Source organism: Ranitomeya imitator, chromosome 7 (assembly GCF_032444005.1).
Source record: "Ranitomeya imitator isolate aRanImi1 chromosome 7, aRanImi1.pri, whole genome shotgun sequence".
In the NCBI taxonomy this organism is placed as follows: Eukaryota; Metazoa; Chordata; class Amphibia; order Anura; family Dendrobatidae; genus Ranitomeya; species Ranitomeya imitator.
In genome coordinates this window covers 439,909-456,333 of record NC_091288.1, presented here as the reverse complement: position 1 = coordinate 456,333, position 16,425 = coordinate 439,909, and the positions used below count along the sequence as shown (strand labels likewise).

The following is a 16,425-nucleotide window of genomic DNA, read 5'->3' as shown; positions in this document are numbered from 1 at the left end:
GCCTCAATGTGGCTAAATGAGTGATTATTGGGAGTGTCGGGGCTGTGAGCAGTCAGCTGTCCACGTCTGCAGTCGCCAGGCGCGTACCTCACACTGCACGGTCCTCCGGTGATGACAGTGTCAGCGCTTACAATGGATTTAGTCATAAGACAGCAGTCATCTGTGTACACCAGAGGAACCAGTCCCCAGGCATCCTGTAACCTGGAGAGAAGAAATAGGACACAATTCCAGTAACTCAATCGAACCCCCAGCACGCTGCCTGGAAATCTTGCATCTTCTCCTTGAGCTGCTGCTTTTATGTCTGAGATGTTTTATTAAGGATATTGGCCGTTTCTTAGGATAAATGGGTTTCTGCACAGTGTCAGTCTTCCCTGCTGCAGCATCTAGCCCACAAGACTAGAAGCCATTGTTGGGTAGTGTGGGCAGTTCACCGTGTAGGAGAAGGACTTTGATTCCTGGGGATGTGCCACCGGCCCAGTGTCTCAATCACTTCTCATACTCTCCTCCCATAGTTAATGTATAACGTTGAGCGACTGCTGGAGACGCCTGTGTGCAGAACAAGTCACACTGACAACTGTGGGCCAAATCTGACCTGCTCTGATTGTTGGGCGCCTTCCACCCATGCTTCAAGACCAAAGAAACGATCATGGCCGAAGAGCAATCCTGTGGGCATTTGATTAACCATTCCCACATTCCAGACTTTGAAGTCCGGCTGGTGGTGAAAGTCTCGCTGACTGTAATCTATGGGATTATCCTCCTGGCTGGGATTGTGGGGAACAGTGTTACAATCCAGACCACTAAAGTTCTGCGAGACAAGGGCTACCTCCAGAAGGGGGTGACGGACCACATGATTAGCTTGGCCTGCTCCGACCTGCTGGTCATTCTGCTGGGAATGCCTGTGGAGTTGTTCTCCGTCATTTGGTTTCCCTTTTCCTCTACGTATGGAAACATCACCTGTAAAGTGTATTGCTTCCTGTTCGAGGCCTGCAGCTATGCCACCATTTTCCATGTGGCCACTCTCAGTTTTGAGCGATACATGGCCATCTGCTATCCCTTCCGCTTCAAGGCTGTTTCTGGCACAAGGATCGTGAAGCTGATGATTTGTTTTGCTTGGCTGACATCGGTTTGTGTGGCGCTGCCCTTGATTTTCGCCATGGGTGCAGAGTATCCTCTGAGCCCAATGTCTGGCCGTCGCTCACATTGCAATACTTCCACACCTTCTCATTGGAGTGGCAACTTCACCCTGTGCACTAACCTCCATTCCAAGTGGACCGCGTTTCAGGCCAGTATCTTCACTGCCTTTGCCGTTTACATCGTGGTGCTGGCCTCTGTGGCTTTCATGTGTCGGAAGATGATGCTTATTTTGATGGTGACAAAGAAAGGAACAATCACCGTGAAGCGTCAGCCAGGATCAGATGTGGCCAACGAAATGACCAAAAGTAGCAGCTCTGAGGCCAGATCTGCTCGAAAGCAGACTATTATCTTCTTAGGTAAGAACATCCCTGTAAACTGAATGTGCTGGGTGGTGAAATGGGGAAAACGGAGATGGGGAATCTACACTTATCCTGGTACATACTGGTTCTTACTGGTCAGTTCAACTTCAGATACTGGTGTTAGAGAGAATTCTAATCCTGTCACTACACTGACTAGTGATGACTAATCTAAACAAGCAAGTGTCAGCCATGGTCAACCCATCACTGACCAATCCCTCCATTCAGATATTCCAGTATCCAGCTCCTCCGAGATGTGCACTGACTATTATTCTACATACACTGCCATGACAGTCCTACAGGAGATGAAAGAGAAGGCTTCTGTGCTTGTGGCCATCCGCCAGACTCCTGTCCTAAAAGTGATTTTATATGCGCAGCCAGGAGACACAAGTCCTCTATACCAGCTATCGTCCTGATCCCTACATATAGTAGTATATTATATACACATAGCCAGGACGATTCCGCAGGAGATACAAGTCCTCTGCCACCGGCTATCCTCTAGATCCCTGCATATAGTAATATATTACATACACATAGCCAGGACGATTCCACAGGAGATACAAGTCCTCCATCACTGGCTATCCTCTAGATCCCTGCATATAGTAGTATATTATATACACATGGCCAAAATGATTCCGCCGGAGATACAAGTCCTCCTCTGCCACCGGCTATCGTCCTGATCCCTGCATATAGTAGTATATTACATACACATAGCCAGGATGATTCCACAGGAGATACAAGTCCTCCTCTGCCACCGGCTATCCTCTAGATCCCTGCATATAGTAGTATATTATATACACATAGCCAGGATGATTCCACAGGAGATACAAGTCTTCTACCACTGGCTATCCTCTAGATCCCTGCATACAGTAGTACGGTATATTATATATACATAGCCAGGATGATTCCGCAGGAGATACAAGTCCTCCTCTGCCACCGGCTATCCTCTAGATCCCTGCATATAGTAGTATATTATATACACATAGCCAGGATGATTCCGCAGGAGATACAAGTCCTCCTCTGCCACCGGCTATCCTCAGATCCCTGCATATAGTAGTATATTATATACACATAGCCAGGACGATTCCACAGGAGATACAAGTCTTCTACCACTGGCTATCCTCTAGATCCCTGCATATAGTAGTATATTATATACACATAGCCAGGACGATACCGCAGGAGATACAAGTCCTCTGCCACCGGCTATCCTCTAGGTCCCTGCATATAGTAGTATATTATATACATATAGCCAGGATGATTCCGCAGGAGATACAAGTCCTCCACCACTGGCTATCGTCCTGATCCCTGCATATAGTAGTATATTATATACACATAGCCAGGATGATTCCGCAGGAGATACAAGTCCTCTGCCACCGGCTATCCTCTAGATCCCTGCATATAGTAATATATTACATACACATAGCCAGGATGATTCCACAGGAGATACAAGTCCTCCATCACTGGCTATCCTCTAGATCCCTGCATATAGTAGTATATTATATACACATAGCCAGGATGATTCCGCAGGAGATACAAGTCCTCTGCCACCGGCTATCCTCTAGATCCCTGCATATAGTAATATATTACATACACATAGCCAGGACGATTCCACAGGAGATACAAGTCCTCCATCACTGGCTATCCTCTAGATCCCTGCATATAGTAGTATATTATATACACATAGCCAGGATGATTCCGCAGGAGATACAAGTCTTCTGCCACCGGCTATCCTCTAGGTCCCTGCATATAGTAGTATGTTATATACATATAGCCAGGATGATTCCGCCGGAGATACAAGTCCTCTGCCACCGGCTATCGTCCTGATCCCTGCATATAGTAGTATATTACATACACATAGCCAGGATGATTCCACAGGAGATACAAGTCCTCCTCTGCCACCGGCTATCCTCAGATCCCTACATATAGTAGAATATTATATACACATAGCCAGGACGATTCCACAGGAGATACAAGTCCTCCTCTGCCACCGGCTATCCTCTAGATCCCTGCATATAGTAGTATATTATATACACATAGCCAGGATGATTCCACAGGAGATACGAGTCTTCTACCACTGGCTATCCTCTCGATCCCTGCATACAGTAGTACGGTATATTATATATACATAGCCAGGATGATTCCGCAGGAGATACAAGTCCTCCTCTGCCACCGGCTATCCTCTAGATCCCTGCATATAGTAGTATATTATATACACATAGCCAGGATGATTCCGCAGGAGATACAAGTCCTCCTCTGCCACCGTCTATCCTCAGATCCCTGCATATAGTAGTATATTATATACACATAGCCAGGACGATTCCACAGGAGATACAAGTCTTCTACCACTGGCTATCCTCTAGATCCCTGCATATAGTAGTATATTATATACACATAGCCAGGACGATACAGCAGGAGATACAGGTCCTCCTCTGCCACCGGCTATCCTCAGATCCCTGCATATAGTAGTATATTATATACACATAGCCAGGACGATTCCACAGGAGATACAAGTCTTCTACCACTGGCTATCCTCTAGATCCCTGCATACAGTAGTATATTATATATACATAGGCAGGATGATTCCGCAGGAGATACAAGTCCTCCTCTGCCACCGGCTATCCTCAGATCCCTGCATATAGTAGTATATTATATACACATAGCCAGGACGATTCCACAGGAGATACAAGTCTTCTACCACTGGCTATCCTCTAGATCCCTGCATATAGTAGTATATTATATACACATGGCCAAAATGATTCCGCAGGAGATACAAGTCCTCTGCCACCGGCTATCCTCTAGATCCCTGCATATAGTAGTATATTATATACACATAGCCAGGATGATTCCGCAGGAGATACAAGTCTTCTACCAATGGCTATCCTCTAGATCCCTGCATATAGTAGTAGATTATATACATATAGCCAGGACGATTCCACAGGAGATACAAGTCCTCCTCTACTACCGGCTATCCTCTAGATCCCTGCATATATAGTAATATATTATATACACATAGCTTGGATGATTCCGCAGGAGATACAAGTCCTCCACCACTGGCTATCCCCTAGATCCCTGCATATAGTATTGTATTATATACACATAGCCAGGATGATTCCGCAGGAGATACAAGTCTTCTACCACTGGCTATCCTCTAGATCCGTGCATATAGTAGTATATTATATACACATAGCCAGGATGATTCCACAGGAGATACAAGTCCTCCTCTACCACCAGCTATCCTCTAGATCCCTGCATGCAGTAGTATATTATATACACATAGCCAGGACGATTCCACAGTAGATACAAGTCCTCCTCTGCCACCGGCTATCCTCAGATCCCTGCATGCAGTAGTATATTATATACACATAGCCAGGACGATTCCACAGTAGATAGAAGTCCTCCTCTACCACCGGCTATCCTCTAGATCCCTGCATACAGTAATATATTATATACACATAGCGAGGATGATTCCACAGTAGATAGAAGTCCTCCTCTACCACCGGCTATCCTCTAGATCCCTGCATACAGTAATATATTATATACACATAGCTAGGACGATTCCACAGGAGATACAAGTCCTCTACCACCAGCTATCCTCTAGATCCCTGCATATAGTAGAATTTTATATACACACAGCCAGGATGATTCTTCAGGAGATACAAGTCCTCCTCTACCACCAGCTATCCTCTAGATCAGAGGTCCCCAACTCCAGTCCTCAAGGCCCACCAACATGTCATGTTTTCAGGATTTCCTTAGTCTTGCCCAGGTAATAATTGCATCACCTGTGCAATGCAAAGGAAATCCTGAAAACATGACCTGTTGGTGGGCCTTGAGGACTGGAGTTGGGGACCTCTGCTCTAGATCCCTGCATATAGTAGTATATTATATACACATAGCCAGGACGATTCTACAGGAGACACAAGTCTTCTACCACTGGCTATCCTCTAGATCCCTGCATACAGTAGTAGATTATATACACATAGCCAGGACGATTCTACAGGAGACACAAGTCCTCTACCACTGGCTATCCTCTAGATCCCTGCATATTGTAGTAGATTATATACACATAGCTAGGACGATTCCATAGGAGATACAAGTCCTCCTCTGCCACCAGCTATCCTCTAGATACCTGCATATAGTAGTATATTATATACACATAGCTAGGACGATTCCGCAGGAGATACCAGTCCTCCACCACCAGCTATCCTCTAGATCCCTGCATATAGTAGTATATTATATACACACTAGATTGTGGCCCGATTCTAACGCATCGGGTATTCTAGAATATGCATGTCCACGTAGTATATGGACAATGATGATTCCAGAATTTGCGGCACACTGTGCCCGTCGCTGATTGGTCGAGGCAACCTTTATGACATCATCGTCGCCATGGCAACCATTATGACATCTACGTCGATACTGTGCCCGTCGCTGAATCAGAAACGTGAGATGTCTACGTCCTTTATGACATCATCGTCGCTGTGCCCGTTGCTGATTGGCCTGGCGGCCTCGACCAATCAGAGACGCGGGATTTCTACGTCGATGCTGTGCCGGTCTCTGATTGGTCGAGGCCGCCAGGCCTCGACCAATCAGAGAGCTGGGATTTCCAGGACAGACAGACAGACAGACAGACAGACGGAAAAACCCTTAGACAATTATATATATAGATAGCTAGGACGATTCCACAGGAGATACAAGTTATCCTCTGCCACCAGCTATCCTCTAGATACCTGCATATAGTAGTATTTTATATACACACAGCCAGGATGATTCCTTAGGAGATACAAGTCCTCCTCTACCACCAGCTATCCTCTAGATCTCTGCATATAGTAGTATATTATATACATATAGCCAGGATGATTCCGCAGGAGATACAAGTCCTCTACCACCAGCTATCCTCTAGATCCCTGCATATACCTGTAGTAGTATATTATATACACATAGCCTGGATGATTCCACAGGAGATACAAGTCTTCTACCACTGGCTATCCTCTAGATCTCTGCATATAGTAGTATATTATATACACATAGCGAGGACTATCCTGAAGGAGATACAAGTCCTCTACTACCAGCTATCCTCTAGATCCCTGCATATAGTAGTATATTGTATACACATAGCCAGGACGATTCTGCAGGAGACACAAGTCCTCTACCACTGGCTATCCTCTAGATTCCTGCATATTGTAGTAGATTATTTACACATAGCCAGGATGATTCCACAGGAGATTCAAGTCCTCCTCTACCACCGGCTATCCTCTAGATCCCTGCACATAGTAGTATATTATATACACATAGCCAGGATGATTTCACAGGAGATTCAAGTCCTCCTCTACCACTGGCTATCCTCTAGATCCCTGCACATAGTAGTATATTATATACACATAGCCAGGATGATTCCACAGGAGATACAAGTCCTCCTCTACCACCAGCTATCCCCTAGATCCCTGCATATAGTAGTATATTATAAACATATAGCCAGGATGATTCCGTCGGAGATACAAGTCCTCCACCACTGGCTATCCCCTAGATCCCTGCATATAGTATTGTATTATATACACATAGCCAGGATGATTCCGCAGGAGATACAAGTCCTCTACCACTGGCTATCCTCTAGATCCCTGCATATAGTAGTATATTATATACGAGTCTAACAGCGCCGTTACCGCTCGACCGTTCACCTTTACGGGACATGCTTGAGGTTCCTCGTTGGGCGGAGAGTTCACACTGCAGGCTGGATACGCATAGTAGGAACTACGGCGTCCCATGCTGCAGCCAATCTGCTCAGTGGTCTGGGAACAACGAGCAGCTATATGTCCTGGCTTGTGGCACCTCCAGCAAATAATATCACCCGTAGGGACCTTGGGCACCACCTCCCCCGCCCCTTGTGACCTTGGACGCCCCACCCCTTTTTGGGACTCAATTCCCTTCTGGGACCCCCAGTACGGCATGGGCTGCCTCTCGAAGGAGCCTTCCAACCCTTGATATCTCTCAACCAGTCCGATCAGCTCGTCAGCATTCTGGGGATCATCCTGGGCAACCCAAGACTGTATAGGCCTCGGGAGGGAATGGACAAACCGATCCATCATCACCCGTTCTACCATCTGTGCAGGTGTAGATGACTCTGGCTGCAGCCATTTCTGGACCAGGTGCAATAGATAAAACATTTGGGAGCGAGGTGGTTTGTCCCGGTGATAGGCCCAGCAGTGAATTCGCTGTGCCCTGACAGTCAGTGTCACCCCCAAACGTGCGAGAATCTCGGCTTTCAATTTGTGATACTCCTTGGCATCCTGCAAGGTCAAATCATAGTACGCCTTCTGGGGTTCTCCCGTCAGGTATGGCGCCAGTACCTCTGCCCACAGCTCTGACGGAAGTTTTTCCCTCAGCGACCCTCTCAAACACCGTCAGGAAGGCCTCAACATCATCCCCGGAAGACATTTTCTGCAATACGCGTCTTACCGTCTTCCGGACGTGGGTGTCATCAGCCAGACCTGGGGTTGGGGCACTCGTCTTGCCCTGGATGGCGGTTGCCAGAAGCTGCATCTGCTGCTGGCTCTGTTGCATCTGCTGCCGTTGCTCCTTCTGGCTCTGCCGTAGCTCCTGCTGGCTCTGCCGTTGCTCCTGCTGGCTCTGTTGTATCTGCTGCATCAACAGCCTGTTGGTCTCTTGCTGCCTTTGCTCCTGCTGTGACTGCATGTGGACCAAGTGTTTCAGCAGGTCCTCCATTTTCCCCGGCAATGCTTGCTGGCTTGCAACAGACTTGACCCAGGACATTCAATAATAGATTTACGTCTCCGCTGAGAACGCTGCCCACACGTCTACCACCAATTGTTGGGATTTCACTCACTCAGGTGCGACGGCTGACACTCAGGAGGCACGTTCCTTTAAAAGTTCACAAGGTTTATTATTTCATAAACCACATGGCAAAAATAGCAGAAAACAATTAGCCTTTGGCTCAGGGAAGAAAACAAGTGTCCAGTCCTTCAGGCTCAGTCCTGGAGCCTTAACACACTCAGGAGGGTTTCACCTCCACACATATCTGCTGTGTAAAGCATTAGCCAGTCTTATATAGAGTTAACCACACCCAGGAACCCATCACATGATTAGACATGTGGTCTGACATCACCACAGGTCCTGAAACACACATATATATATATATATATATATATATATATATATATACATGGTTATGTGCAATAAAGAAAACACTCTAGGCTACATCATAGCGACAAGCCACCTATGTGACACATACCTCCCGTCGACCACACACCCTTTAGCCATGCTACAACACATAGCCTGGATGATTCCACAGGAGATACAAGTCTTCTACCACTGGCTATCCTCTAGATCCCTGCATATAGTAGTATATTATATACACATAGCCAAGATGATTCCACAGGAGATACAAGTCCTCTACCACCAGCTATCCTCTAGATCCCTGCATACAGTAGTATATTATATACACATAGCCTGGATGATTCCGCAGGAGATACAAGTCTTCACCACTAGCTATCCTCTAGATCCCTGCATATAGTAGTATATTATATACACATAGCCAGGATGATTCGGCAGGAGATACAAGTCTTCACCACTGGCTATCCTCTAGATCCCTGCATATAGTAGTATATTATATACACATAGCCAGGACGATTCCGCCGGAGATACAAGTCTTCACCACTGGCTATCCTCTAGATCCCTGCATATAGTAGTATATTATATACACACAGCCTGGACAATTCCGCCAGAGATACAAGTCTTCTACCACTGGCTATCGGCAAATTTTAGGCCACGCCCCTGACCACACCCATTCATAATTAGTCACACCCATATCCACGACCCAACCACTCCCATTTAGCACTGCTGATCACACTGTTTCATATACAATAATTATAAACAAAAATATATGGCCACACAGTGCTCCATACTGTATAATTGCCGCACATGATGCTCCATACTGTATAATGGCCACACATGATGCTCCATACTGTATAATGGCCGCACATGATGCTCCATACTGTATAATGACCACAAATGATGCTCCATACTGTATAATGACCCCACATGATGCTCCATACTGTATATTGGCTGCACATGATGCTCCATACTGTATATTGGCCGCACATGATGCTCCTTACTGTATATTGGCCGCACATGATGCTCCTTACTGTATATTGGCCGCACATGATGCTCCATACTGTATATTGGCCGCACATGATGCTCCTTACTGTATATTGGCCGCACATGATGCTCCATACTGTATATTGGCCGCACATGATGCTCCATACTGTATAATGGCTCCACATGATGCTCCATACTGTATAATGGCCGCACATGATGCTCCATACTGTATAATGGCCACACATGATGCTCCATACTGTATAATGGCCGCACATGATGCTCCATACAGTATAATGACCCCACATGATGCTCCATACTGTATAATGGCCACACATGATGCTCCATACTGTATAATGGCCGCACATGATGCTCCATACTGTATAATGGCCGCACATGATGCTCCATACTGTATAATGGCCGCACATGATGCTCCATACTGTATAATGGCCGCACATGATGCTCCTTACTGTATATTGGCCACACATGATGCTCCTTACTGTATATTGGCCGCACATGATGCTCCATACTGTATATTGGCCGCACATGATGCTCCATACTGTATAATGGCCGCACATGATGCTCCTTACTGTATAATGGCCGCACATGATGCTCCATACTGTATAATGGCCGCACATGATGCTCCTTACTGTATATTGGCCACACATGATGCTCCTTACTGTATATTGGCCGCACATGATGCTCCATACTGTATATTGGCCGCACATGATGCTCCATACTGTATAATGGCCGCACATGATGCTCCTTACTGTATATTGGCCGCACATGATACTTCGTACCATATAATGGCGACACATAGCACCTCGTACCATATAATGGCGACACATAGCACCTCGTACCATATAATGGCGACACATAGCACCTTGCACACACGCGGCTCCGCTCCGTACACCTCGCACACACGCGGCTCCGCTCCGTACACCTCGCACACACGCGGCTCCGCTCCGTACACCTCGCACACACGCGGCTCCGCTCCGTACACCTCGCACACACGCGGCTCCGCTCCGTACACCTCGCACACACGCGGCTCCGCTCCGTACACCTCGCACACACGCGGCTCCGCTCCGTACACCTCGCACACACGCGGCTCCGCTCCGTACACCTCGCACACACGCGGCTCCGCTCCGTACACCTCGCACACACGCGGCTCCGCTCCGTACACCTCGTACACACGCGGCTCCGCTCCGTACACCTCGTACACATAGCTCTGCTCCGTACACCTCGCACACATGCGGCTCCGCTCCGTACACCTCGTACACACACGGCTCCGCTCCGTACACCTCGTACACATAGCTTCGCTCCGTACACCTCGCACACACGCGGCTCCGCTCCGTACACCTCGCACACACGGCTCCGCTCCGTACACCTCGCACACACGGCTCAGCTCCGTACACCTCGCACACACGGCTCCGCTCCGTACACCTCGCACACACGGCTCCGCTCCGTACACCTCGCACACACAGCTCCGCTCCGTACACCTCGCACACACGCGGCTCCGCTCCGTACACCTCGTACACATAGCTCTGCTCCGTACACCTCGTACACACACGGCTCTGCTCCGTACACCTCGTACACACACGGCTCCGCTCCGTACACCTCGTACACATAGCTCCGCTCCGTACACCTCGCACACACGCGGCTCCGCTCCGTACACCTCGCACACACGCGGCTCTGCTCCGTACACCTCGCACACACGCGGCTCCGCTCCGTACACCTCGCACACACGCGGCTCCGCTCCGTACACCTCGCACACACGCGGCTCCGCTCCGTACACCTCGTACATATAGCTCCGCTCCGTACACCTCGTACACACACGGCTCCGCTTCGTACACCTCGTACACATAGCTCCGCTCCACTCCATACACCTCGTACACACACGGCTCCGCTCCGTACACCTCGTACACATAGCTGCGATCCGTACACCTCGTACACACACGGCTCCGCTCCGTACACCTCGTACACATAGCTCCGCTCCGTACACTTCGTACACATAGCTCCGCTCCACTTCATACACCTCGTACACACACGGCTCCGCTCCGTACACCTCGTACACATAGCTCCACTCCGTACACCTTGTACACACACGGCTCCGCTCCGTACACCTCGTACACATAGCTCCGCTCCGTACACTTCGTACACACACGGCTCCGCTCCGTACACCTCGTACACACACGGCTCCGCTCCGTACACCTCGTACACATAGCTCCGCTCCGTACACTTCGTACACACACGGCTCCGCTCCGTACACCTCGCACACACGGATTCCGCTCCGTACACCTCGTACACATAGCTCCGCTCCACTCCGTACACACTCGGCTCCGCTCCGTACACCTCGTACACACGGCTCCGCTCCGTACACTTCGTACACACACGGCTCCGTACACCTCGTACACATAGCTCTGCTCCGTACACTTTGTACACACACGGCTCTGCTCCGTACACCTCGTACACATAGCTCCGCTCCGTACACCTCGTACACATAGCTCCGCTCCGTACACTTCGTACACACACGGCTCCGTACACCTCGTACACATAGCTCCGCTCCGTACACTTCGTACACACACGGCTCCGCTCCGTACACCTCGTACACATAGCTCCGCTCCGTACACACACGGCTCTGCTCCGTACACCTCGTACACATAGCTCCGCTCCGCTCCATACAACTCGCACACACACGGCTCCGCTCTGTACACCTCGCACACACACGGCTCCGCTCCGTACACCTCATACACACACACGGCTCCGCTCCGTACACCTCATACACACACACGGCTCCGCTCCGTACACCTCGCACACACACGGCTCCGCTCCGTACACCTCGTACACATAGCTCCGCTCCACTCCGTACACCTCGTACACACTCGGCTCCGCTCCGTACACCTCGTACACATAGCTCCGCTCCGTACACTTCGTACACACACGGCTCCATACACCTCGTACACATAGCTCCGCTCCGTACACTTCGTACACACACGGCTCCGCTCCGTACACCTCGTACACACACGGCTCCGCTCCGTACACCTCGTACACATAGCTCCGCTCCGTACACTTCGTACACACACGGCTCCGTACACCTCGTACACATAGCTCCGCTCCGTACACTTCGTACACACGCGGCTCCGCTCCGTACACCTCGTACACATAGCTCCGCTCCGTACACCTCGTACACACACGGCTCCGCTCCGCACACCTCGTACACATAGCTCCGCTCCGCTCCATACAACTCGCACACACACGGCTCCGCTCTGTACACCTCGCACACACACGGCTCCGCTCCGTACACCTCGCACACACACGGCTCCGCTCCGTACACCTCGCACACACGCGGCTCTGCTACATCCACACTGTACACCTCCTGACCCCACACAAGGCAGCATACTTACCTCATCCTGCGGCTGCAGCACCCTGTCGTGGCAAGTTGGCAAACCAGCACAGGTAGCCGAGTCCTGCAATCCACGGAGGTCCCAATCATGTGACCGCTGACTCCTCCCCTCCTGTGACTTCATCACAGGTCCTGTGCACAGAAAGCAGGCAGCCATACGGAAGGGTAAGGGCCCGGGGCATGGCTTAACATAAGGGGGCGTGTCGGTCCTGCTGTCTGCGGATGCGGGATCAGAGCGTCCCGTGCAGGACAGCAGGGCAAAGGCTCAAATCCGGGACAATCCCACACAATGAGGGACGGTTGGGAGCTATGCAGTCACACGTCTGGACCCCGAGAACGTCATAGGCTATGTTGTGAGGCGAAATTTTAACCCCGCGCGTTCCAATTCACCAAACAATTTTGCCCTTATCTACATAATGGGGAAAAAAGTGAAAGGAAAAGTGTTGGAAGCGTCGCAGCTACAGCCACAAAATTTTGCACAGTCACACGTCTGGACCCTGAGAGCGTCATAGGCTATGTTGTAAGGTGAAATTTTAACCCCGCGCTTTCCAATTCACCAAACAATTTTGCCCCTATCTACATAATGGGGAAAAAGTGAAAGGAAAAGTGTTGGAGGCAAATTGACAGCTGCCAGATGTCAACAAGGGGGACTTAAAGAGTGAGAGCGATGGCACCAAAGAGTATATACCGTACAGTTGCTAAGGTGGGGCCCCGACATGGGATACTCACCACACACGGGGATATGAACACACACAAAATGCGCCACACACTACCACGTGCTTGAACACATATACCACCCTCAGCACACATTTCACCACACATACACCAACCTCGCCACATAAAAGTCCAAACACAAAAGTCGCCACTCAAAACTCGCCACGCGCAAAACTCGCCACATGCAAAAACTAGGCTCACGCAAATCTCGCCACAAGTGCAAAACTCACCTCGTGGAAAACTCGCCACACGCAAAACTTGCACACGCGGAAAAATTGCCACATGCACAAAAGTTGCAACACATGCAAAAGTTGCCTCACACAAAACTTGCACATACTCAAAAGGCACCACACATAAAACTCGCCACGCGCAAAACTCGCCATGCGCAAAACTTGCTGCACACAACTTGCTACACTAACCTGTCACATGCAACTCGACACACAAAAAGTTGCTACACGCATGTCGCCACACAAAACTCATCTCACAAAAGTCGCTACATGCATGTCGCCACACGCAACTCAACACACAACCTGACATATGAAACTCGCCCTAAAACACACAAGAGTCTGGTATTATCCTTCAAAAATAAAAATCTGATTAATAAGCAGACAAACTACAAGAGCAACAAATGTACCATATAGGAAATTCGGCAGCTGTCAGTCACATGACCTGTCTATTATGTGTATGTGTGAGCTAATATATACTGCCAGGGGGAGGGCTTCCTGTTGGCTGGGGTTTATCAGGCTGCCAAATTAGCTTACAAATACTGAGTTAAAAATACTGAGCAAATAACTTATGAACGAGGTCTAATACAGGGGAGATGACACACAGCAGGTATATACTATATACAGGGGAGATGACATACAGGTATATACTATATACAGGAGATGACATACAGATGTATACTATATATAGTAGTATATTATATACACATAGCCAGGAAGATTCCACAGGACATAAAAGTCCTCCACCACTGGCTATCCCCTAGATCGCTGCATATAGTAGTATATTATATACACATAGCCAGGATGATTCCACAGGAGATACAAGTCCTCTACCACTGGCTATCCTCTAGATCCCTGCATATAGTAGTATATTATATACATATAGCCAGGATGATTCCGCAGAAGATACAAGTCCTCTACCACTGGCTATCCTCTAGATCCCTGCATACAGTAGTATATTATATACACATAGCCAGGATGATTCCGCAGGAGATACAAGTCCTCCACCACCAGCTATCCTCTAGATCCCTGCATATAGTAGTATATTATATACATATAGCCAGGATGATTCCGCAGGAGATACAAGTCCTCTACCACCAGCTATCCTCTAGATCACTACATATAGTAGTATATTATATGCACATAGCCTGGATGATTCCGCAGGAGATACAAGTCCTCTACCACCGGCTATCCTCTAGATCCCTGCATATAGTAGTATATTATATACATATAGCCAGGAAGATTCCGCAGGAGATACAAGTCCTCTTTCACCGGCTATCCTCTAGATCCCTGCATATAGTAGTTTATTATATACACATCGCCAGTACTATCCTGCAGGAGATACATGTCCTCTACCACTGGCTATCCTCTAGATCCCTGCATATAGTAGTATATTGTATACACATGGCCAGGACAATTTCACAGGAAATACAAGTCCTCTTCCAACGGCTATCCTCTAGATCCCTGCATACAGTATTGTATTATATACACATAGCCAGGACGATTCCGCAGGAGATACAAGTCCTCTATCACCGGCTATCCTCCTGATCCCTGCATATAGTAGTATATTATATACACTTAGCCAGGACTATCCCGCAGGAAAATCAAGTCCTCTACCACTGGCTATCCTCTAGATCCCTGCATATAGTAGTATATTATATACACATAGCGAGGACTATCCCGCAGGAGATACAAGTCCTCTACCACCAGCTATCCTCTAGATCCCTGCATATAGTAATATATTATATACACATAGCCAGGACGATTCCGTAGGAGATACAAGTCCTCTACCACTGGCTATCCTCTAGATCCCTGCATATAGTAGTATATTATATACACATAGCGAGGATGATTCCGTAGGAGATACAAGTCCTCCACCACTGGCTATCCTCTAGATCCCTGCATATAGTATTGTATTATATACATATAGCAAGGACTATCCCGCAGGAGATACAAGTCCTCTACCACCAGCTATCCTCCTGATCCCTACATATAGTAGTATGTTATATACATATAGCCAGGATGATTCCACAGGAGATACAAGTCCTCTACCACCAGCTATCCTCTAGATCCCTGCATATAGTATTGTATTATATACACATAGCCAGGATGATTCCGTAGGAGATACAAGTTCTCTACCACCGGCTATCCTCTAGATCCCTGCATATAGTATTGTATTATATACATATAGCAAGGACTATCCCGCAGGAGATACAAGTCCTCTACCACCAGCTATCCTCCTGATCCCTACATATAGTAGTATATTATATACATATAGCCAGGATGATTCCACAGGAGATACAAGTCCTCTACCACTGGCTATTCTCTACATCCCTGCATATAGTAGTATATTATATACACATAGCCAGGATGATTCCGTAGGAGATACAAGTCCTCTACCACTGGCTATTCTCTAGATCCCTGCATATAGTATTGTATTATATACACAAAGCCAGGATGATTCCGCAGGAGATACAAGTTCTCT

At 48.3% G+C, this 16,425-nt stretch overlaps 1 protein-coding gene across 2 annotated transcripts in view; it reads left to right on the top strand.

The window, feature by feature from the left end:
* Positions 1-531: 531 nt before the first annotated feature.
* The window catches only part of GPR39 (G protein-coupled receptor 39), a 104,217-nt gene continuing 88,323 nt past the window's right edge, over positions 532-16,425 (top strand). The window contains exon 1 of one of the 2 annotated variants that reach the window (XM_069732546.1): positions 532-1,490. In XM_069732546.1, coding sequence (XP_069588647.1) covers positions 647-1,490 — 844 coding nt within the window. In that variant the 5' untranslated portion in view covers positions 532-646. The remainder of the gene's footprint in view (positions 1,491-16,425) is intronic. The other variant, XM_069732547.1, reaches the window with a different exon arrangement.